The 26,417-nt window shown below is 32.2% G+C and overlaps 1 protein-coding gene and 1 pseudogene across 1 annotated transcript in view; both read left to right on the forward strand.

Moving 5' to 3' along the window:
• The window catches only part of ABCD3 (ATP binding cassette subfamily D member 3), a 64,330-nt gene that overhangs the window by 17,846 nt on the left and 20,067 nt on the right, over window positions 1-26,417 (forward strand). The window contains exons 2-9 of the mRNA XM_039874806.1: window positions 2,965-3,001; window positions 8,670-8,768; window positions 12,428-12,516; window positions 18,445-18,514; window positions 19,829-19,926; window positions 20,268-20,391; window positions 22,553-22,609; window positions 24,553-24,695. Coding sequence (XP_039730740.1) covers window positions 2,965-3,001; window positions 8,670-8,768; window positions 12,428-12,516; window positions 18,445-18,514; window positions 19,829-19,926; window positions 20,268-20,391; window positions 22,553-22,609; window positions 24,553-24,695 — 717 coding nt within the window. The remainder of the gene's footprint in view (window positions 1-2,964; window positions 3,002-8,669; window positions 8,769-12,427; window positions 12,517-18,444; window positions 18,515-19,828; window positions 19,927-20,267; window positions 20,392-22,552; window positions 22,610-24,552; window positions 24,696-26,417) is intronic.
• LOC120612383 (uncharacterized) lies at window positions 5,822-5,940 on the forward strand (annotated as a pseudogene).

Here is a 26,417-nt window from a genome sequence, read left to right on the forward strand (position 1 = left end):
CAGTGCTTAAGACTTTTTTGATGAGATTGGTGGCAATATTAACCAATGTAATTTTATAAAATATTGTATAATAAAATGTATTACATTTGGAAGGTCTACTACATAACTCTAAACCAGTATTTTTCAAATGACTAATGAACGATGTTAGAAAATTTTGCATGGGTAAAAGATCAATTGAAAATGTAATATGGACCAATGGATTTAATTATATAAGAGTACAAAAGTTCATTGATATGGTTTCAGACTGCATTGCAACAGTTTAGTATCACAGAAAAATATCCACGATTACTAAAATACACTTGTTTTACAACTACTTATCTATATTGCAACCGATAGAATGCAGCAGAATCATTTGAGAATCCAGTTGTCTTCCATTAAGCCAGACATTAATGAGCTTTGCCAAAATATGAAAACAATGCTACTTTTCTTACTAAATTGTTTTGTTTGGAAAATATCGCTATTTTTATAACATTTTATTTAATGGGTAATGTGTTTAATTGTCTTTAAATGAATAAATATTTTAAAAAGTTTCCGAGGTTGAATTTTCACATGATATTAAATATCCATAGATATAATACAATAAATAAAAGGTTTTTGGGATCCTGAGACCACAAGGTTTGAAAAATACTGATGTAGAATAGTGCCTAGTATTTAGTTAGCTATTAGTAAACGTTTGAATGATTCTTGACCCTGTCAATTTTATAATTTATCTATTTCTTTAGTAATGCATGTATTGATGTATATCTTTTCTTTGTACCTTTCTTTCATACTCTAGCAATGAAGTTGTTCTTCTAATCTTGTCCTGGTACTGTGATTCTCTTCCTTGCATCTACTCAGGTAGTGCTATTGGGCAGACAGTAAAAAGGATCGATGCGGGGACTGCTGTCATCTTTTGGAAAGTTTGGTGATTTATTGAGCAAGAAAAAAATAGATGAGCAGCTCCTGACAGAGCATGACATTGCTATTTATATAGACTGGTTATATAAGTGGCCATGATTTACATAGTCACAAAATTAGATTTAAAAATAGTTTCAATTGGTTATACCCTGAAATGTAACAACACAACTGATAATTAGTGACTGTTGTAGATACCTTGCCATTAGTGTATATGTCACAACACAACTGATAATTAGTGACTGTAACAGATACCTTGCCATTAGTGTATATGTCAGTAATATATTTTGAACATGTGAATACCTTTATTTTAATGTAATTAAATTGATCTTTTTGGTAATCAAAAGGAGTACGCAAAAGTAGAAGACATATCTTTGTCGTGGAACCTTTTCACTTTCATAGCATAAAAATCAAGAAAAGGAAAATACTGAGTTTTTGTTAGACTTGAGTCTGCCTACTAGTAGATCATGTTTCTGATATTAACTTCTCTCCAGTCTTTAGCATGACATTTCAAGTGAAAAAATATATATGATCCATTAAATGGAATTCTAGTATACTGCTCTATTTTATCCTAAGCAAGCTCTATATGTTTATATAGCTAATATCTTCAAAATTGAGAACGTCTGTGGAAAACATTTAAAAAATTCTTTAAAAAGAGAACTTTAGAAAGCCTTTTAAAAGGGGGTTCATAATTAACTCAGTGTGCATGAACATATATAAAAGGCATTTTCTGAAACAGTTTTGCAATCTCATAAAAATTTAAAAACAGATAAACAATTCTGTAATGCAATTGAGATTAGAAACAATAATAAACCTAAGCACTTTTAAAATAAGCATCAACTCTTACTGAACTGTAGTTAAGTTTGGCTTTCCAGCCTTATTTAGCGACCTAGTATTTTATTACTGAAATGTTCATTTTACAGATTGTGGAGCTAAATTAAGTGTTGAACATAAAAAGTTGAATATTATATTACCCCTATAGTAGAGATGGAGATATGCTACCCAGATTCCCCTCAAAAGAAGAGTTAGTTTGACCCTGAGGAGTACACATCTGGTAACACATTCTGCCCACACTTCCGGATCTGCCTTATCTGCAGAGCCACCTCCCTGACTTCCTTGGAACAGCAGGCATTTGTAGACTGCGCAAGGAAGATATATAAAGAATTGATCATTTCAGCCCATCACAGAGCATTCTGATGGACAATACTTGCTTCATAGCGTCCCACCTAATTGGCTGAAATTTTGGGCCTGTAATACAGTTTAAGTTCTACCCAAACTTGCTTTTGTCACCTTCTTTTCTCAGGTGTTGATCCGTAATAAACATATTGTATCCCAAACAGCACTTCACCTGTACTTTGGAGGAGCTGCCTGCAATAGCTTCTGATCTCATGGAACTAATTTTTTGGGAGGAAATATATGTTAAACAAGAGATTTAAAATGTGATCATAACATAGGGTGCTATGTAGTGTTATAAAAAGAACCTAAGCTTGGTCATTACACTGTTTAGGGTGATAGCCTGGATCAATAATCAAACCTGGGTTCAAGTGCTAGATTAACTTCTTGGAGTGGCATGAAACTTGAGTATGCTACTTCCTCTTTTCCAAGTTAGTTTTTTCATTTGTAACACAAGAATGACACAATGTCTCTCAACCATTAGGCAACTAACCTGGGATTGCTCACATGGCTAGGAAAAGATTCCCAGCATCAGGAGAGAGGATCCAATGCACAGACGTTTTCAAGCCCGTGTCTGTGTCATGTGGCCAATCCTTGATTCAAGGATGGAGAAAAAGACTCTACCTCTCCATGGGAGAATTTGCAAAATAAGTGTGTATGTATGTGTGTGTGTAAAAATGACCAACATAAGGCCTGATGCATGATAGTAATAGTTAACATTTATCTAGCACTTTCTGTAAATTGTATTTAGTAAGAGGCAGCTGGACTATGGTGTCTCTATGATCTGTAAAAGAAGAAATGTTTGGAGAATTTGTTCTATTTTGATATCTCAAAACAATTTTTATGTTCGGAACAATTTGCAAATAAAGCTTTTTCTTTTTTGTCTTTTTCCTGCAGTAAGAAAAGTGGAAAACCACCATTACAGAACAATGAGGTAAAATTTTAAATCATCTACTCTGGGATTTCATGCATTTATTTAATTTATTTCATTATGTAATTTTGAATTGGGATAAAATAGAATTTTTGAATCAGAAGGGAACTGAAATTTCATCTCCAGTCCACTACATATTATAGGAATTCTTCCTGAAGTAGGAATCCTTGATAGGTGTCTTTTAGGATTTACTTGAATCTCTGTTCATTTGATGGAGATACTACCTACCAGGTAGCTGTAACTGTATCAGTTCTAGTCCATGATGAGATTAATTCCCCCCTTTAGCTACTTAGTGATTTATTCTGTTTTGTCTTTTGTAGCAATACTACTAAAACAAGAAAATAGTTATATCTTCTGAGTCTTTTTTCCCATGCTAAGCAACCCTCATTTTTTCCCAAGTGTTTCTCATGTGGCATGGTTTCTGATCCCTTTTCAATTCTTTATAAATTCCTCTGGACTTATCCTACTCATTAGTTTCTCTACATATTGTGCTTAGAATAGAATGTAGTTGTCCAAAAGTGGTCTGACTAGCATGGAATATGTCAGCATTATTGCTAAAATTCAGCCTCAAATTGCTTTTACTTATTTAACCATAACTGCTATATACTTTAAGGAGAGTTCAAGGTAAATTATAACGTTTAGGTATCTTTCTGATGAACTAGTCAGTTGACAGATTCTCTACATCTGTATCATCATTGATTTTTCTATTTTTTTAAATAACAGCTTTATTGAGACACTATTTATATACCATAAAATCCACCCATTCAAATGTACAATTCAGTAATTTTAGTATATTTAGAGAGCGTGCGGCCATCACCACCTTCTATTTTTAGAAAATTTTCTTCTCCCTGCCAAAGAAATCCTGTACTCATTAGGAGTCACTCCTCATTATCCTCTCCTCCTGTGTCCTGGCAACCACTAACCTACTGTTTCTACTGATTGACTTGTTTTGGACGTTTCATGTAAATGGAATCATGTAATATGTGGCATTTTGTGACTTAGCCTGATGTTTTTAAGGTTCATTGTGTTGTTGCATGTATCAGTATTTCATTCTTTTTTATTGCCAGATAGTATTCCATTTTATAGATACACCACATTTTATTCATTCATCAGTTGAGGGAAATTTAGGTTATTTTCATTTTTTGGCTATTATGAATAATGCTACTATAAACATTTCATGTGTAAGTTTTTGTGTGGCCATAGGTTTTTATTTCTCTCAGATATATACCTAGGAGAGAATTGCTGGGTCATATGGTAACTCAGTCGATTTTAAATAAACATTAACATCTCCCTGTGAATGTTAGCTTAATTGGGTCTATACTATTAGTATGTTCTATAGTATGTCTGTATTCTTCAACTGTAGCAAAACCTGGTCTTTATTTCTCTATTAAGGCCACAATAATTTTGTAAGAAACATCAAATTTCTTGATTAATTTTTAAATTCACTTATTAGTCATTCTTTCAACAAATGTTAATTGAGCCTTTCATATATGGTTCTTAGGTCTGGGTACATAGCAGTTATAAAAATAAGTCCCTACTCTTGTGGAGCTTACATTGTACATGTCAGCTAATATAATAGTATAATCTCCTTAACAAAGAAGAAAATTAGAATTTGACATGACTTATTCTTAGATCGCTCATGCTGGTTTTTAGTAATTAGAGTCTCTTAAGTATTCCCCAATCCTCCATATTAATGTCTATTCTCTAACTCTCCTGGAGATTGACATCAAAATTGCTTTTCTTTAGTTTCCATAATCTTTTTTCCAGCCTTTGAAGAATGGGACAAGATGTGTTTTTCTATAGTTGGCATATCTCCATCTTCACAATATTTCATCTCTAAATGAGATCTGAGCAATCAAACTTTGGTTATCTTATTTATATCTATTGTCTGCATATTGTTATCTACAAGTTCTAGTACATCATTGAAACTAGTTAGTACAGCTAAATTCATTCACTCATTTTTTAAACTATTTTTTTTTACAAATTTTTTTTAGCAAATACTTATTTTCTGGTTGTATAGTATGAGCAAGATAAATTTAGGTTAATTAAAATGGTTGGCAAAAAAAGATATAAGACAGTATTCACACTGATACCACATTTGTAAAATTTATTGGAATGTACACATATACGTATATGCTAAAATGAAATCTGGTACTATATGTGCCAAATGTTAACAATTGATATCTCTAACTGGTAGATATAGGCTTCTTATTTTTGCTAATCAGAATTTTCTAATTTTTTCATTGACTATATTACTTAGGAGAGAAAGCAATTAAAAAGGAAATTTTTTTCATTGAAATTTTTTATAATCTTTGGTAGGTTGGGATGGGATGAGACAGTTTTCATAAGACATGAGATTTAAGGAGAAAAAGATATAATAGAATTAGTAAATAGTATAAAGAGACTACTTGATTTTAAAATATTCATTTAATTTTTGATGTAAATACATAATATAAAATTCAAAATACATAAAGGTGAACACTGTGTTGGGTTTGATATTTAGCATTCCATACATATTTTTATACTTTTGAGGTGTATGTATATATATCTCCATAAACAATGTAGCAGGAATTATTTTACATATTGACAATTTTTATAAATTGAATCATTGTGTGTATTATTCTACTTTTTTTCAGCATGTTTTATAGATCTATGTTGGTAACTGTAGATCATTAATTTAACTATATAGTATTCTGTTGTATGAATGTGAGCTGCTTCCTTTTTTACAATTGTGTAGAATTTTTATTGCATAAATTTACCATAATTTATATAATACTATTGATGTACATATAGGTTTTTAATTTTATGGTTTTATAAACAGTGTGCTATGGCCATGCCACCCTGAATGTCCCCGATCCCGTCTGATCTTGGAAGCTAAGTAGGGTCGGGCCTGATTAGTACTTGGATGGGAGACCACCTAGGAATTAAAGGTGCTGTAGATATATAAACAACAACAACAACAACAAAAAACAGTGTGCAAGTTTTTTTTTAATTTATGTGTTTAAGCACATGTGCAGAAATACCGAGAGAGTAAGTTCTTAAAAGTAAGTTTGGTGGGCTATTTTACATTTTATAGTCAGTATACATTTTACATTTTGATAGATACTATATAATAGTTGTACCAGTTTACAGTTTTCTTCAGCAATATACAGGAATGCTTACATTCTTGTCAGCACCATATGGTCTTTTATTTTATTTGCTATTTTAAACATTTTTTTCAGTCAATTCTAGTTCATCTCACCTAAGTGATTGACACATCAGTAGGAACTTCTCAATGCCCTTTGACTTTGTTGCCTCCTGAATATTAGGTACATTTTTTTTCTTGTTTTGTTATTACTTTAACTTCTTAAATGGTCTTTAATGGTTTGTTTGCTTTTTCTATAATTTACATGTTAAATTTATATCATGAAAGTGTTTTCTCTATTTTTAGAAAATTACTGAAAAAATCAGGGAAAGTCAGTTGTGAATTTAAAATAAGTTCTTAAGTGAAGCTGGTAGTATTTATTTCTTTGCAGAAGCCTTCTAATGACTTTAGGAAATATATATAGTTCCCTGGATTGAAATGCAAGGAAAATCAAGTCTTTCAGACAGGAAAGGAATGCAAGGAAATGCAAGGAAAATCAAGTCTTTCAGATAGCTTAAAAAATAGGAGCAGTGACAACATGAGCAGAAAAAAAAAAGTAATTATATACCAGGTATCTGCTAATATTTTAAAATGCTTTAATGTTACTATTTTATAACTTTTTTTTTTAACTTTTTCATTGGTAGCCTAGATCATTTCTGGAGCCCAGGTAGAAATAGGTAGTCCTCTTTTTAAGTCATAATTCACCTTGGAATTATTGTATCTAAGGTTCAAACTAGGAATAGAAAACTCGGTATTGACTACAGGTAGGATGAGGTGAAGAAGGGGTGCAGTGACAGGAGGAAAAAAGTTTAATTTTTTTGTTAAAAGTAGTTGGTGTATATTACCTTCTCTTTATTCTTTTCTTAATATATTTTCTTGGTTTGGGGAAGTAAAATGGGAGATTTAGGTTGAAGTTTAAGGTTTGGCTTGAGGATAGGCTTGCTAAGTCAATAGACTGTGAGTAGGGCTTTTTGTCTTTTTTGTTTACTAGTGTGTCCCCATCATTTACAACAGTGCTTGGACCAAGTTACTATTAAGTGAGAGTAAGTGCATTTATGTGTAAATGAAGTAGATGGGGCCTGTAACTCAGTAGGTTGAGGTGTACAGTCTTCATAAGATTTGAAAGATCTAAACTCTTTATCATTACAGAGTAGGCTGATTCTTAATCCTATTCTATCTTCCTGATCTAACTCTACAGACTTAAGACTTCCCTTCTTGGTCTATAATTCTGTGCTATGTGCCTGTTAGGATTATATTCTGTACTATGTGCCTGTTAGGATTATAAGAAACACCATTTCTTATCCTTGCAAACCAGTCAAAATGAAGAAATGTCTGAGGGTGATAAAGTTAATTACTACTCTTAAATATCTTCAGTGGTGTCTATAAAGCACTTAGTTCAGTGTCTGACATATAGCTTATTATTAGTCTAATTCAGTACAAGAACTATTTCCTTTAGGGCATCAAGTTAGATACTAATTTAATTAAGGCATATTTATACTAAAGTTTGTCTAACTAATAGAATTTACTATACCGTGGGTATTTGTTTATCAAGAGCATAATAGTTAACAAATAATAGAGCTGTGATTATGGGAGTTGGGAGAAGGGTTTAGGTAGGGGATGGGTTCCTTCTGGAGTGTCTTGCTTATTCCAAGAAGTTCCTCCTGCCTATTCTTTCAGATAGTCCAAGGGTAATAAAGTAAATAGCCTCCACTCTACCCAATTTATATCACTTTTTTCTTATCCTTGCAAACCAGTCAAAATGAAGAAATGTCTGAGGGTGATAAAGTTAATTACTACTCTTAAATATCTTCAGTGGTGTCTCTCTACACTGACAATAAACTCTACATCCTTACTATGGCTTTAAGGCTCTGTCCTCTATAGGCCCTTGCTTACCTCTTCAGCCTCTCTCACTTTTGCTCTCTTTGCATTAGCAGCACTGTCATCTTGCTCCAGTTTTATTCCTGCCACTGGTTTTTCTGGTTGGTGTTCTCTGTGCGTCACTATCTTCATCCTTTCAAGATTATCACATAGCTTTACTTTATGCCTCAGCTTAAATGTCACCTACCAAAAAGACCTTTCTTATTATTCTATCTGAATCATTCTTCTTTTTTTCATGACTTTGCCTAATCTACTGTAACAATTTATTAGTTTATTTTTATCTGTGTTTCCCCTGCTAGAAGATGAGCTGTGAGTGAAGAAACCTTATCTGTCTTTGAATTTATAAGGAAGAGAGAGTGATTTGGCAGATTGCATATTGGAAATACTAAAAGATAAATTTAGGAACTCAGAAGTTTCCTATAATTGATTCAGGGAAATTTGTGTTCAAGATTACAAAAAAAAACCAACCAGTAAAAACAGCTTACTCTGTTTTTGGTGGTATCTTATTTTTTTGAAAGCATGTTTGAATATGAAGAGCAGTACAAGTCTGTGTTCTGCTAAATGTGTTATCATCTTGATAATTGTTTCTGTTGACTTAGATGATACATGGTTCTTTAATGTAGATTTGTTATGGCTATATTAAAAGCTTTTTTTTTTTTTTTAATGTAGAAAGAGGGAAAAAAGGAGCGAGCTATGGTGGACAAGGTGTTTTTTTCAAGGCTCACACGGATTCTGAAAATTATGGTCCCTAGAACATTTTGTAAAGAGGTAAGTCTTATGAAATTATGTTAAGTGTTCAACTTTAAAGGTTACATGAAATCAGAACAATAAAATTATAAAGCTTTTGTTATACTACAGGTCAAATGTTTTCTATATAGGTAATGAAGACTACTAAATTTTTATCTTTAAATCATTGCTTATTATGCAAATACTCTTGCTGTTCAGTGCCAGTTTTTACATAGTTTTCTTTTGTTTATGAAATTTTATTATATTTTATGGAATATGTTAGAGTACTTAAGCGCAGCTACCCTAAGTGGTATAGCTTTATTATAGTATAATGAAGGCAAGATTAAATTTAGAAAGACAAATTTTATTAAGACATTAACAAGTCACATTAATATGGAATAGGCTTGAGGGTTGCTTCATCATATTTGACTAAATATGTTTTTAAGGTACCAAAATGATATCTAAATTCTTCAAGTATTTTCAGGAAGTGAGCTCGTTGTAGGAATAAAATTTTATTATCCCTTCCTTTGCCCTTTTATCAATATTATCTATTTGATAAGTATTTTTACTAATAAAATAAAATAATGCTGTGTTTTCTATCTTTAATCATTGTCAGCATTCTCCTTTAATACAACTGAAAATATAACCTTTGACTCTTCTCCCCATACCTCATCCTTTCGGTCACTGGAATCTGACAATTTTACCTTCTAAATATACTTATCTGGATATTATTGTGTTCTTTAGTCTCACTTCAAAGAATCTCCCCTTTTTAATCCTTTCCAGATTTATGTTCTTAAAGCATAATGTTTCCCTTGTTCAAATTTTAAAAGCATTACCTATATAATATTTTAATAGCAAGAAAAGGATAAGATGTTTTTAAAGCACTGTGATTCCCAAGGAGAATGAACATTCCTCCACTACACTGGACTTACTCTCCTTCCCCCTTATGTCAGCATCACGTGGTGGTGATTCCACCCTTAAGAAACTCTAAAAAATAATTTAGTAACATTTGTTTATTCTTAATTAGAGATAATATTTGTCCTGTAAAAATCGGAAAATGCAGATATCTTTTTCTTCTTGTTTTCTATTAGCCTCTCACTCAGAGAACATTTGTCATTATTTTGGTGTTTAGTCTTCTGTGTGTGAGCACAGATTTTAATAAAAATGAGATCACATTGCAACTTTTTAAACCTGTTCCTTCCCTTAGGTTTTAAATGTTTTTTTTTTTTTTTCCCAATTATCCTTGAGTTTCTTGAGTTATCCTTAAATTAAATTAGTCTCTCCCTTTCCATTTCTACTATTCTTACTATACCTACCCTGGATTATTATAATCTTTTAATTCATCTTTTTCTCTTCCTTTTCTAACTAATCTTCTTTTTTAAATTCTAATAACATTTGGCTTCTTTTTTCTTATAAGGTAAATCACAACCTTACTTTGCCCTTCCTATCAATATCATTTTCTTGGAACATTCTTTGCTGTCAGGTGTGTCCTCTCATGCGCTCATATGTTTGTGACAACCCACACCCCACAACAAAAACAAATATGTTTAAAATAGCTTAATGTTCATTATGTTTTTTTGTGAATGTTTCCCATGACTGTTCAGCCATAATTAATTGTTCTTTCATTCTACAGCGTACCTAACTTTTGAGATACTTATTTAAGATAGAGGCTTCTCTAGGAAGATTCGTATATTCCTTGCCTTATCACTTAACAGCATAATGCTCATTTAAGTGTTTACCAGGGGTTTGCTGATTGTAAAATGAATGTGAGACATTAACTAGATCTCTGGGAGTTAGTAAAGAGGTAGAAGGACCTAACTTGGCAAACCTCCCAGTTTTGTCTAGGTGTAGCCATGCCACAGAATCATTTTATGAACCATCTTTGAGGGATACAGAAATACTTTAACCCTGGTTCAAGACAGTGAAATAAACTCCTGTGGAAATCACAGAAGATTGGAGGTAGAGATAGATTAACTGATTTATAAAATACAGAAATGAGAATACTGCATATGAATACATGGAAATTCATACATATCATTGGTGGGGGTATGCCTAAATCAGTGCAGATCTTTAGCTTTTGTTATAGTCTACAAACCCATTAATAATGGGAGCAGTGGTGATTCTAAGGACATCCTTTGTATAAAGGCATTTTTCAGGACTGTCAGTAATTAAAGTTTGCCAGATTTTTCTAAAGCGAGACAAGTAAACTTGATACTTATTTTAAGGAAAAATTAGGCCAATAACATAAGATGAAGGAAAAAATAAGTTATCTTTGTCTAATGTTACCTTTATACTTCAAATGATTAATTTCGGATTGAAACTATATTTAAGGTCTGAATTAAAAGTCAGCACTACAGTTAAAGTGACATCTATAGTTAGCATTTATTAAAATCAGTAGGCTCATCTGTTGTTAGTTAAATACCTGACTTTGAGATGGTGCTGCAAACATTGGGGTAGCAGCTGTCACAGCTCCGTTACACAGACTTTCTTTGACATTCTTCTTTCTTATGGCTTCATTTATTACTTCTATGTTTATGACTCCCTGCCTTTTCTTTCATTTATAAAGAAGTATATTTTCAGTACCTTCACCTTTTTAAAAAACAATATTTGTTTTGCAAAAATTATACAAGTGTTAGATGGAATTGCTCCCCAGTTCTATAACTTTGAAATTAAGCACGTTATTCAACAAATGTCCTCCCTGCCACACAACCTCTTCTTTGGCTTTAGCTTCTGTGTTACAGTCATATTGTAACAATTTAGAAAGTTTAAGGTCAGCTTTGAATGTGTGTATTGGAGGTTGGAAGGTAGATTCTCATCTCACACAGAGAGATAGTTGCTTCCTAGCCACTCACTCAGCCCCTCAGTTTTTCCACATTACTTAAGTAGTGTTTTCTAAACAACACTTTTGAACATTTTGTTCTACCTAGAAGCTTGCAATAGTTTTATATTGTCTAAACCTTGTCAGATATGCTGTATCATAATTCATATGGTTTTAATGTATTTCTTATTTTTCATTGTCTTTTTTTTTTTTTTACTCATAATCCTCATTCTCTCCTTTGTTTTACTTGGTCTAGTTAATATATTTCTAACGTTTTAACCCTCTTTTGCTACCCTAGACCTTCCCATCCTGCTACTTAGCTCATAAAGTGATGCAAATATACTTACCTACATTGGCCCGTTTTCTTATGTTTTATGTGTAAATCTTGCCTTAATAACTAAAGTGAAAGCCCTGTGAGGGCAGGAGCAGTGTTAGAGATTTTCTAACGCACTAAACCAAATTTATTCTACTTAGGCACAATTTTAGACTTCGATATTTGTTGTTTAATTGACAGTTTTTGTCATTTTTCTTTATTAGAATCACATATTAAAAATATAAGACAATCACAATATATGTCCATTCAGGTAATCTAAGTTATACTGCTAGTGTTTATCATTGACTAATTGTATGAAGGCAAGCCATTTGACCTGTCTGGGATTCACATTTAAAGTTATATTAAATGATCTATAAGGTCTTTTCCATTTATATTTTTAAATTCTTTAAAAATTATATTTTAAAATTGCTTATAGGTAAAATGTCAACCAGCTGCATTAAAGCTAGAATAAAGCTTTGAATTTAGAAACCAAAAATCTTTAGCAAGGTAATGTTTCTTTTAACTTTCTAAAATGCATTTATTTAATTTACTATACTTGTTTTATTTTAGACAGGTTACTTGATACTTATTGCTGTTATGCTGGTGTCTCGAACATATTGTGATGTTTGGATGATTCAAAATGGGACACTCATTGAAAGGTACTTTTCTATTTACTTTCCTCCCATATGTATGAAATACTAATTTATCTCATATTCAAGCAATATCTTAATAAACAAGAAACAGATTCTAAATTAGATATACTTAGGTCAAATTATATCTTTTTTCACTTAACATATTTATTGAGTGCCTCCCATATGCTAGGCACTGTGCTACTGTCTGATAGGGATGTTCTGGTGAACAGGAGAGACCCTGTATCAAGCCCTGCAGGGCTGACAGTTTGTAGAGGGTTAGAGACAAGGAAACAGAAAATTAAAATTCAGTATAACAAATGCTGTAGCAGGCATTTGAAAAAATCACCAAGTTGGCTGTCTGAAATTAATGAGATAATTTGGAGGAAAATACCAAAGCATTTCAGGGAATCACATTGAGAATGTTTATTAAAAGGAAAAAAAATCTTAGACATTTCCTTTAGTTTTTGAAGCTGGTGCTTTATAAATGTTTTCATAATAGTCTTTCTATGTATTATTAATTACTGCAATTGATAATTTGGAATTTAAAAACAAATAACATTTGGGACGTTAACATGTATCTATTAATAAATTTATTTTGACATAAAGGTTTTTTTTTTTTTCTCTCATATTCTTGATTTGCTTCTTAGAGAATTTGTAGGAAGAGAAAGAACACTTTATGCACCTGTTTTTTTGACTCATCTGTCTAGGAGAATAAAGGTTATCTGCATAGGATTAAAACCCTAACCATACACCTCTGCTTATGTGTGAACTGTGAAGGCCTCCCATATCCAACATATGTCTCTATGAAACCTGGGTCAGTACTGGGCTTTTTTATTTTAATCAAAGTATATAAATAGCTTAAAAGTAATATGCAAACATAGCTTAATGTTAGATAGTCTTGCAGGACTTAATCAGAAACATATCAGTCATATGCACCATTTCTCTCACAACTGTCATTCCTGGAGCAAGTCAGTTTCTGTTCTTTTTACTGTTTCATCTCTTACTTTATTTCTGCCTTTCAATGTAACATACTTGTGTTACTGTTTCTAGATTTTTCAGTTTTATAAAGTATGTATTTCCTGCTTTGGAAGATGAGAATTAGCTCTTTGACACTCATACCCATGCCCAGGCTCATCCTCTTAGTGTTGTTATATCGCAATATTTTGTTAAATCAGAATTTGTTTACCTGATTGACTGTTGTTTAGTCTTTTCTGGCATTTATAAATTGCAACGTTTCGTATGCTCCAGGGTTTTGCCTACTTCTTACTAGTTCAACTCAAGCTTATTGACAGCACTGTAAAATCTCTGTATTGTAATATGGTCATACACACCACGTGATCTATCGATTTTTCTCTATCACCTCCCCACCCTGTGCCTCTTAATAGTTTCCTGTCTTCTTCTAATGAGAACTGATTGCACTTTAGGTCCACTAAATAGCAGTCATGTTTGAATTTACTTTTATCATGATCTTGGGAATTTCCTTCGTTTCTCTCTTGCATTAACCTGTTTTCTGGATCTTTCGTTTTCTTCTTCCTCAGTTTACTTTCTCATTTAGGCAGATGCAGTCTTTTTCTGAGCAAAGGGTACAAGGGAAGTAGTTTTTGAGACCTCGTAGATCTGATAAAGTCTTCTCTTACTTGAGTGATATAAATATAGCTGCATTTATACATTCCAAGTTAAAAATCAGTTTTTGCCAGAATTTGGAAAGCGTCACCCCATTGTCTTCTATAGCACTCACTGGTTTTTAGCCTGGGCTGCAGGATCATCAGAATCATCTGGGGAATTTTAACTGATGCCTGGGCTCATCCCCTAGATAATCTGATTCAATTAATCATTACTTTTAGACAGATCCGAGTTGATTCTAATGTGTAGCCTTAAAAACTCCATGCTGTTATCGCTTCCACATGAGTGTTGAGGCCCATTCCCTCCCTAGTTGCCCTTTCTCAGCAGCAGATCTGTTTCCCCCCAAGCTTTTATGATTGTTTATTATTGATTTGGTATTGCTGGTGTTTGGGAATTTTACTCAATATTGATGTGAATTTTTTTTCTTATTCATTGTGCTGGGCACTAGGTGGGCTCTTTTTAATCTAGAAACTCATTATTTTGAGAAATTTTCTTATGTTTTAAAAAATTCTCTATTTTTTCCTGTATTTTTTCTGGAATCCTTATTTGTTGAGTGTTGGACTCCCCTGGATGATCATCTGATTATCTTGTTTCTATACTCTTTTCATTTCTGATATTCCATGTTCTAGAAACTTTTTAAAATTTTATCATCCAATGAATTTTTGTTATAATTTTATTTCTAAGAGTTACTTTTTTGTATGGTTCATCATTTTTGTAAGAATGTTTGATTCTTTCAAGTCTGCAAATTTTTTTTTGGCTTCTTGCATTGTTTCCTTCATGGTCCTTTGTGTATTGTTCTGATCTTTGTCATTCATGTTACAGGCTTTCCTCAAGCAATTTCTCACTCTTGGCTGTGTATTCATATTTAAAAGTGAAAGCCTAAAAATTTTGTTAGAAGCCAACTTGAGGGCTCGTTGGCGGTCTGGTCTCCCAGGTTTGTAGGTGTTTATAGGGTGTTTGTGAGGGAAGTCTGCTCAGCTTTGTGTCTGTGTGCCCTCTTAAGGACTCCCCTAACAAATTCTAAGTTCAGCGTAAACATAATTGAAATGTACATTGCTGCTAGCATATCAGCTTTTGGAGGATTGATTTTATTACTGTTGTTTTTATGCTATGTGTGCAAGTAATTTGAGTCCTTTGTATAATTAATCTAGAAAAGACCTTTATGCTTTTTTACATGATAATAGAGTTTTATACTTTTGCCTTGAAGACTTTATTATTTAAATGCCATATCTGTTAATAAAAATACAGACTTCACAACTATAGCATTTTTCATTACCTGTGACAAAATTATACAGGTTATATCAACTGTGAGCAACACTATATTAAATATCTGTATAGAATCAGTCACATTACATACAAAAAAACTGCACAATCGTAGTATAGTATAGAAGATTAGTTTATTTTTAAAAGTTTTTTTCCTTTTATTTGAATTTTTTGATTTCAGGTTTTTGTAATACCAAAGAATATATTTACCTTTCTAAACTAGGGATTTCCAACTTTCATTGAATAGATGCTAATAAACATTTTCTCCAAGACTTAATGCCCTGGAGAAAATGCATTGCTAAGAGTAGGTGGTGCATTAATTTAATTGGAGATGATGGATAAGAGGAGAGTTTTTATGTGGCATGAGCCAAGTTATAATTCTCCTACAGTAAACAACTTGCTGGGTAGTCAGTTTTAAATTTTAGTTATGAGATATAGAAAAAATGAAAAACAAAAAATTTAAGTTTCTAAAAACTTATTTTGATACAATTTAAAGTTATAAAAAAGTTGTAAGAATAGCACAAGGAACTTCCTTATTATACTCTTAACCCAAATTCATCAATTGTGAAATGGTCTTTTAAAGTTAATTGTTAACTTGAGCTGCTACATATGAAATATTTAATATTTGATCAAATTACGAGTTTTAAAATATTGTGAATTCATAATATGGAGCAATTTTATTTGAAAAATTTAAAGATTTCTCTAACTTGCTACTAAAGCTACATTGTACATTGATTTATCTGTCATTTCTTTTTTGCTTCTTCCAAAGTGGGTTTAGATTCATGTATTTCTGCTAAAAAAGGGTCTAAAAGAGACTTGTATGGTCCTTAGTGTACTTCATTTTAACATCCTTTACATCTTTTAAGCTTATTTGTTAGCAGTGGTAATGACTTTGGAGTATGGGCAAATTTTAATAAGAGACCCATTCTTTAAGATGGAAATTGATAATTTTGTGATATGGAGGAGAATCTTTCTAACTTGTTGCTGCTACCTATATGCTGTTGATATATGTATGTAATTGTCAAGATATATTTTTTCACCCATTTGGCAACAAGCAGCATTTTAAAATTATGAAACTGTCTTTTATAAAGATTCTGATATGTATTAGAAGTTATAATGACTGGTCTACTGTAAAATTCTTTATTATTATTTTTTTTTGCAGTGGAATAATAAGCAGAAATAAGTTTTTATTTAAGAAACCAGTTTTTAAATTTATAGCTGCTATTCCAATGGTAAACCTTGAATGATGGTGTGTGTTTTACCAGAGTTTTATAATCTTGTTTTACCAGAGTTTTATAATCAGCTTGGGCAGCACTAAGGCACTTTGGTTTTATGTAAAGTTTGGTTCAAAAGATTTCAATTTAAACCTCTAAATTTTTTGTACTGTCTTGTTTTTTGTCTCTAATAGTCTTACTGCTATAAACAATATTTTATGTTGTATTTTAACTTTTTTTCTAGTGCAACTTAAAGATTACTTTTTAGCAGTTATATAAAATTGGACGATTAATTTTTCTATCAGTCTAAAGTTACATTTCCCAAAATATGTTCTTTGGAATCCTAGTTATGACGGAGGGTATGCTATATGCTACAGAGCCCTCTCAGTGAGTTACAGTGCCCATACTATACAGAAGAGCTTTGAGAAGGTCTTTGTTAGCTTTGTTAAAACTAGTTTTCCCCAAATTTATATGACCATAGAACTTTTTTTTTTTTTTTAAAAGACCAGCTAACATTACTTGGCATCATTTTTCTACTCCTTCATGGAAAGCAAATGATTTCTCTATATCATATACCTGTCAATTTTTTGTTGAGTGTGGAGTTAGGTTTAAATCATTTAGTGCAGTGTTTTTCAAATTGTCTTTTATTTACACTTGGGAGTATTAATAAATGTTATTTGGAAAAAGAGTGTGTGATCAAGTAAATTATATTTTTTTGCTAGGTCATAGACATATGGTACTTGAAAATTTTTACATAGTATAATGATTTTCAAACTTTCGAAAAAAGTAATGGAAGTTTTATTTTCAAAGTTCCTAATGGATATTTTCAAAACAAATATGTAAAGTAGATTAAAAACAGTTTAAGAAGAGAGAAGCTGGTTTAGTTGAAGTGCATTAACAGGCCTTGAGGCTCTGAGGAACCCCCCTGACATAATCCCTGAGTTATTTAGTCTCAGGGTCAGCAAAGGAGACCCGCAGGTCAAATCCCTATACCATCTGTTTTGGTAAAGTTTTATTAGGACACAGCCAATCTCATACTTGGCTATTTTATTTTTATTTATTTATTTTTATTATTATTTATGCCTACAGCACCTGGTCTCCGTAGGTGGTCTCCTATCCAAATACTAACCAGGCCTGACCCTGCTTAGTTTCTGAGATCAGACATTGGGCTTGTTCAGGATGGCATGGCCGCAGACCATGGACCATGGTGCGAACCCAGGACCTTCTGTGTGTAAAGCAGAAGTGCAAACCGCTACACTGTGGAACCACGTCCTCATACTTGGCTGTTTTAGCTCTGCAATAGCAGAATTGAGTAGTTGCAACAGAGACGTATGGCCCACAAAGCTTAAAATACTTGCTCTTGGTTTTTTTAATAAGAGTTTGCTAATCTCTCATTAGTCTCTCCCTCTAGAGATTAATTCTACAAATATGTTCAAACAAATGAGAATAAGAATGTTAAAATATTAAAAAAAAAAAAAAGGAATACCGTAGTTTGTTTTATTCATAGTAACCCATTCCTGGGTTTATAGAGTTAAGTGTTTTGCTATCTAAACCCCTTTTATGGCAACTTAAGCCTTTTTAAAATTACTGTTTTTACTAAGGAAAAAATTAGTTGTCATTTTAATTTAATTCTGCTATTTATAGAGTGATTTCAAGCAAGCTGTTTAAAATGGTAAAATTTCAAAAACTGGAAACATGTTTTTGTAAGAAAATGTTTTTTTAGCATCTTTTTTTCTTATTGATTTTTTTGATTCAATAAAAATTTCCAGGAGTAATTTTAGAGCTTTACAGAAATTTTCTTACTGTTAAATATTGCTTCTTTTACAACTAATACATTGCATGTGGTGGTTTGCAGTTGTATCATTGGTCGTAGCAGAAAAGATTTCAAGAGATACTTATTCAACTTCATTGCTGCCATGCCTCTCGTAAGTGGAATTCTTTAAAAATCTTTACACAGGGAAAAAATTGTCTTTTACTAAAATCTTTAAGGATATTTCTATTAAGTTATTTAAAGATTTATGATACTAAGTTCCTATTTTGAATTTAGTGTTATACCTTATAGCAGAATATTTCAATGTAAACCTTTACACTCAATAGAAAATTAAAAGGAATTATCCTTGGTTTAATTAGACATATGTGGATGAATTTTTTTTAACCTTTAGGCCAGGGTTTCTCTAATGTTTAGTAGCATCCCAGTAAATGGCAGTAGTATCCTTTCCTCAATGTGACAACCAAAAGTGTCTCCAGACATTGCCAAATGTTCAATGGGGGCTGAGTTTGGGGGCATGGGGTATGGCAGCAAATTCACCCTGGTTGAGATTTATTACTTTAGGCCATAATATTATAGTAACTTGACCTACTAATGTAACTTAAGTGAAATTGGAATTTATTATCTGAATTTATTAACAATAAACATAAGTGGTTTAAATAAGTAATTTTCTTAGCTCGATTCTTCTAGTTTATTGGCACTCTAAGAATTTTAGTACTTTAAATATAGGAGTAAAAATGAGGAGCTTGATTATAAAAATCTAATTAATTAGATTATATGTTAGAGATTTAATAAAGCTTGAAGATAGACATGCATGATTTTAGACCATAACAAAATTGAGATAAGTAGCTTAGATAGCAGTCAAGAATTGAGATTCAGCAGAAGACAGTGTTTTCTTGAGAACAGTTTTATATAAATGTGACTTCGGACCTATAGAAGAATTAGTTTTAATATAATGGTGGAAAAGAGTAATAAATGCAACTGTAGAAATAATCTGGAAAATTATTTGGTCTAGGACTTATACTACTTTTTAAAATAAATGCAGTATGTTTAGAATTCATTGTCTAGGATTGTAGTACTGGTAGTAGGAAACTAAAGATATAAGCACAAATGTCAGTACTCCTAAAAGCAAGTCCTTTACGTTAGATAGAAAGGTGACAGATTTGGCTTTTATTTTTGTTTACCAAAAAGGGTAGCAAGATGCTTCTCATATTTAATGATATTAACATATTCTAAAATTAAATTCCAAGTAAAGTTTAACAAATCAGGATAATATAGCCAATTGCATTTGGTTTAGCATATTCTCTTTGTATCTTTGTAAATTTTAAGTAAAACAGAACTGAATTATATAAATTTGGACTATCAGTTTAAAAATTCATAGGATTTGAGGACATAGCCAGTGACAGAGAAATAAATCGTCATTTAGTAAGTAGAAATGAAACAAAACCAATAATATGTTTGTTTGTTTTAGATCTCTCTGGTTAATAACTTCTTGAAGTTTGGGTTAAACGAGCTCAAACTGTGCTTCCGAGTAAGGCTAACTAAATACCTCTATGAGGAGTATCTCCAGTAAGTGATAACCTATTTTTATATTAAAAATACTTAAATTGAACAGTAATAACTTATGATATTGAGATGTAGAAGTTTTTCTTTTTTCCTGGTTATGTTTTTCAAGAAAATTGTTAGAAACATACATGGAAAGACTTAGATATTTGGAATCAAATCCTGGCTCTTCTATTAATTGGCAAGTCATCCTTCTCTGGACTTGCATCCTCTGTTTTAAAATGAATTAGGAGAATCTTTGGGACCTCTTCTACCTCCAAACTTTTCTATTCATTTGAACTATGTAGTATTATGTGAATTTTTAAAAAATCATTTGTTTTAAAGTCATTTTCTTATTGCTATTTTAGAGCTTTCACGTATTATAAAATGGGAAATCTGGACAACAGAATAGCTAACCCAGACCAGCTGCTTACACAAGATGTAGAAAAATTTTGTAACAGTGTAGTTGATCTGTATTCAAATCTTAGTAAGGTAAGTTTCTCTATTTTTTTTATTATTTGTTAATTTGCTGAATTTCTATTCTAAGCAAATTCACATAGAATTGATTTATATAATAGCAGTATATAAATATTTAATGCTTGTATAAGAGAGTTATAATAGTTTTAACTATAGTTATTTAATTTTTATCTTGTTTTTATAAGGTGCTTTGGCCAAGAACTGAGAATTTAGTGTCTTATAAAGATTTCATAAGAATTTTGCAGACGGATTTTAGTAAAACAACAGATGTAAAGTTTTATCTTGTGACCTGTGTACTTTTGGCCCTTGTTAGCAACTGATGGTCAGTTTGTGTTTCCAATCCCATATCTGTAACACCAGGCTGAGACTTCTTCCTGCCACTTTCTCTGTTTCAGCACCTCTAATTTTAATAGATCATTTTAGTAATAGTGAAAATTTTTTCATAAGATATTCATTTATTTCAGTTTTTTAATTACTATTTCCCCCCCTTCCCAGAATAGTGCCAAAGCTCTTGACTCCGATGACAGACCTTAACCAGTTTTCTTCCTGCTGATTTCCTCAGTTCTTACTTATCTTACTCAGCTTGTCTCACCACCCTTTGGCTAGTCTTCTCATTAAGCCATCTTTTTTTGCCATTACCTCTTGCATTAGATAGGACATGTAGTGGGTACCTATAAGATTATCTACCTAGCATTCTTTCCCCTCTTCATCTCAGATGGCTATTTCTAACTTTAATCCACATGACTGCCCTTGGTCTGGGTTGGGAGTTTGTTTTAGATGGGACCATTTATAATATCTCTATCTCCGGCCACAGTTGATCCACATGTCCACTCTTGAGACAAAAACAACTACAACAACGCCCCGCCCCCTTTCAAAAAAAAGAAAAAACCCATATACAAGAGACTGGATCTCATTGTAAGAATAGGAATGCTCCTGCCTCAGCCATGTAGATGGAGGGGGCATGGGCAGTTCTTAGAAAAGTATATGTATCCACAAGAACTTCCCCCCTTGTGATAGGCCCACTACTAAGATGCCTTTTCACTTCATACCAAACTTTATTCTTTATTCAGCTTTCCAGAAGCCTTTGCTAACTGATTCCAGACTCTAGGAACTCTGACAACTACAAATTGTTCAGCAATTCAGCTTTCTTTTCTGCTCTCATTACCACATTTTAAAATTTGTTCTGTATGTGTGTGTACGGGGGGGTGTATATAAAATTTTTCATGTAATTCTGGAGACATGTAGTCTTTACATTTTGGCACTTGAGCAAATTTGCAGTTCAGGTTTTATCTCATCTGCAGTAGGGTAAAATATCAATTGTAGTGTTATGCACTATATTTGTTTTTTGAATTACCTAATTGAATTCCGACTTAAATTATGAGTCATTATTTTCATCAATAATTTTTAAATGTACTTGAATTTTACAAGTATGTCTAGCTTCTTGATAACTTATAAGGCAAAAAAGAAAAGATTCATCTTAGTACAAGCCAATTAATAAACCATGTCACCTTTCCTAGTAATAATGCAGACATTAGTTAGAAAGAGGTGGCTATAGACTTGTGAATGAACACAATTTGAGTTTCTTGAAAAACACTTCAGAATAGGTACAACTTTTGGTACGTCAGTTGAGCCTGTGTGAGGAGCAGTGCATTAATGTATTATTTTAGTTCTAGAAGTTTGCATTTTACATCAGAAAATTAGATTCATATAGATGTTGTGATAAAATAATAGAATCAAACAATGTTAAGAGCAAGAAGAGCCTCTCATTTTTATAGATGAGGATATATAGAAGCTAGAAAAGCTGTTAGCAGATTTGAGGTTACAACTCAGGTCATTTTAATTCACTATCTTTGCACTTGGGAAATTACTTAGTTGCTAATGATTAATTATCACAGTAGAGCTATATCTTAGTTGATGGAAAGCAATAAATGTTTTTCCCACTTGATAGTCAGTAGTCATTGGTCAAGCTGTGTCCATTTTAAGTTTCTTGAGAATAAAACTGTCTAGTGCATTTATTGATCTACATGTTATTACAGTACATTATACATAATGGGAACTCTACATGTTGACAAGTATGTGTTAAATGTTGAATAGCATTTTGTATTTAACATATTAGTTTTCAATCTAGGTAACCTAGTTCTTTTTAATATTGTGTCTTCGAATATTTATTTTACAGCCATTTTTAGACATAGTTTTGTATATCTTCAAGTTAACGAGTGCAATAGGAGCTCAGGTGAGTTTACTTTTATTCTATATTTTAAATTGCTATAATGCTGTACTGTGAATAGCTGGATACTTTGTAAGAATTTTTATATAGCTCAAGAATATATTTTTATAAGATGTACCTAATAAAGTCTGGTTATAAAATAATAATGTACTAGAGATTTAAAAATTATTCTAATTTAGCCTTTAAATTTTCTTTAAATCATAAACTTGGAAAATTTTTGTGCAGTTTAACATCAAACATACATGTACTTATTTTCACAAAGTAATGTCTAAAAAGAGATTTGGAGATAGCCATTTTAATGTGAAATTTGAATGTTAAGATACCAGAAATACCTTTAGAATGGCTATATGAGTCTCAAGAATATTTTATAATAATATAAATGGTTAATTCGCCCATGAGCCTTATTACCCTGTCTCTCTGATATTTCCGTTGCTGAGAATGACCTTTAAATTTTTCCTGAGTAATCTCATTGAAGTCTAATTTTAGTCATTTAATATGTGATGTTATTATATATTTATAACACAATCACATGATAGTGTGGTTGCTTTATGTAAATAGGGTGGTTGCTTTTTGTGTATGTCTATACATTGTAGTTGATTAATAAATAATTTATATAGGAATTTTTGTTTCTTTCCAAAATGCTGGGGATAGAATTTTTTTATTTCAATTTTATTATCTACCTTCCTAACTTTTAAAGCTGTTTTGTGATCTAGATTAAATCATTCTTATTGCATGTTTTTACTGTAAGCAAGTGAATAGGGTTAACTCTTTTTATCTCTGTTGTAATATTTTTATGGTACTTATTACTTTTTTTAATACTTAAGTATATTTCTAGTTCTGTTATCTGATCCTGCATTTCTTGAAAGTAGAAACTATGTTTTAGTTATCTCTTTGTTCATGCTTGCAGTAATTGTTGAAATACATTGACTCAGTCATATTTAATTAAAATTTTTTTGAATACACACTGTATTCCACACATATTATACTGGATAGTAGGAATAAAAAGATGAATAAAATATAATTCCTGCTGGAGAAGGATTATGATCCGGTGAAGGAGATAGATATTCGGGTAATTAGAATGCAAAGCGATAAGTCCAAATAATAGAAGTTTGATTAAAATATTTAGTGTCCAGAAGAATTGGAGGCGATATTTGAGTTGTTTTGAGGAGGACGAGTAGGCATCCATTAGATATGTCAGGTTTGCCAAACATAAGAAAAACTTCACTGAATGGCATGTAAAGGAAACAGTTATTTCAGTATGGCAGAACATAGGATATATATGGGAATGAGTGAAGTACCTGTGATGAGCTTGGAAAGGTAAGCTTAGAACTTCACTCTTGAGATGGTCAGTGTGTGATGAAGTCACTTACCAAGTTAGAGAGGATGGAGCTGGAAGCAAGATGTATGAGAATGGAAAGGCATATGGAACTTGTTTGGGGGAACTAAGCTTGAGGTTCTACAGAGTAGTGAGGTGAAGATGAATAGTACTTACTTGGAAATAATGTCTTGGATTCTTAGGAGTGACCAGACTTGAGATTAAAGATTGGGAGGAGAAGAGAGCTAAGGAAGAAACCTCAGGGAATATTAACATTCAAAGAGAGGGTGAAAAAGAGGTCTGAGAGTTATTGTGGAATCTTAAGAAAATATCCAAAAGACTTCCATCAGTGCCATAGGAAGAGTGATGACTGCAATTAGAAGTTTTTGGGTGAACATATTTGGGAAAGCTGGGGGATGAACTGCAGTGGTGGGAGGAGTAGATGAGTAGCAAAATCGTAAAGCCCCAGTGTGTACTTATTTTCCCAGAAAAGACACAATTAAGAGGAAAAGATAAGTCAAAAGATCAATTTCTTTCTAAGTCACTGAGTTAATTTTAGAAATTGTGCACATCGCATCCAGTAAATTTATTAGATATCCTTGAACTTTGTGTCTTTCTCTCACAATAATAATAGGGTCCAGCAAGCATGATGGCCTACCTGCTGGTTTCTGGACTATTCCTAACTCGACTTAGAAGACCTATTGGTAAGATGACAATAACTGAGCAAAAGTATGAAGGGGAGTATAGATACGTTAATTCCCGGCTCATCACAAACAGGTAAGGAAAAATGTATTAAATATATTAAAGATTCATTTTTATGGATATTGATGTCCTATAAGTTGACTCCAAAAAGTTTAAGAACATCGTTACTGAAATTATGTCTGTGTGTATTTACCTCTTTTGAAAAGACATATTTGAAGGGTATTAATTTTGTAACCCTTTTTCCTAGTTAACTTTGTTATATCCCTGATTCAGCTCTTTATGTTGTTTATTGACTAATTTTCTCTTAATTTTATTTTAAACATAGTCAAAATACAATTCAGATTTACTTATAATACTTAAAATTTCATTCCATTATCCTAAAATATTTTTATTTGAGACTATGTTTAGAATACTCAGTAATTCAGTCTCACTATATGTGTCTCTACCTATTTTCCAGACAGTTTAAAAACCCAAAATAGGAGAAAAAAGTACTGTGCTTTCGAGCCAGCCTAATTTCAAAATCTACGTCCTCTACTTATCAATTATATATTCTATGACTTTTGGCAAGTTATTTTTAGCCTCACTTTTGTTTATAATAGTTAGATAACATAGGGTTATTGTGAGGATTAACCATTAAATATATATAAAGCTTCCAGCATAGTTTTTGGTATGTAGCAGATGCTTAATAAATTTCCTCATATGTTGATGTCAATCTTAAGTCATTTCGAGGGTCCTGATATTTATTTACTACCCTAGAGGTATTTACAAAATTACTTAGGAAATTACTCTTTTAACAATTTCCTCCTCCTTAATGTCTTTGAATTGCTACAATGGTACTAATTTTAAATTAGGTTTTGTATTCTAGGGAAACAGAGGGATTTGACAGTTGAGTTGAGAGGTGATTTGCCAAGCGAGTGAAAGATGGTCTCAGTTAGAATTCTCTCTATTGCAAGACACAGAAAACCTGACTCAGAGGGCTCCAACAATAGGGATATTTACTACTTCACATATGAACTCTTAGGATAAAGTAGTTCCAGCATGATCAAGGCTCTGGATCTTCTTTGTTTTTCTCTTGTCACTGCCCTCCTTTGTATGTTACCCCTTTCCTCAGGCTGTCTTCTTGTAATCACAAGTTGTTAAAAGCAGTTCCAAATCTCACCAGCCCTCCTCCCCTGCAAAAAGTCCAGAAATAAAAATGGGCCATCTCTTCTGCTGTCTTTAAGAGAGCAAGGAAACTTTCCCAGAAGCCCTGCAGCCAACTTTCCTGCATTTCTCATTGGCCAAAATTATCACTCCCTCGTGACTAAAACAATATATAGCAAAATGATTGGCTTAGACCATTTGAAACTCATCCCCTGTGGATGGGCTTGAGGCCATTCTAAACCATTTGGATACACAGAAAAGGATAGATAACTTTAAGAAAATCAGAGTTCTCTTGGGAAAAGAACAAGGAAGAGATAGATGTTGGATAGGCAGCCATCAGTACTATAGGATGTTTTGTCCTTTCACGTTCTAGAGTGGGGAAGTAGAATTCTCGCCTCATCTTCCTCCATAGGCTTAAATGTGCAGAAGAGATAGAAGGAAGTATAGGTGAAGAATTGTGTTTCTTAAACTGGGATTCTGATACCTCGGTGCTCTGTATCATTGTGTCAAGGGAGCCATGAAACACAGGTCAAATATGATGATGATGATGCATCTTTATGAAAAGTTAATTTTATTTAAAGGAATTGAAGTAGGAACTGCCTCGCTTTTATGATGAAAAAAAAAATACAAGTACATTTTGGAGTAGACTATAAA

This window comes from Pteropus medius, unplaced genomic scaffold, assembly GCF_902729225.1.
Source record: "Pteropus medius unplaced genomic scaffold, Ma_sr-lr_union100, whole genome shotgun sequence".
In the NCBI taxonomy this organism is placed as follows: Eukaryota; Metazoa; Chordata; class Mammalia; order Chiroptera; family Pteropodidae; genus Pteropus; species Pteropus medius.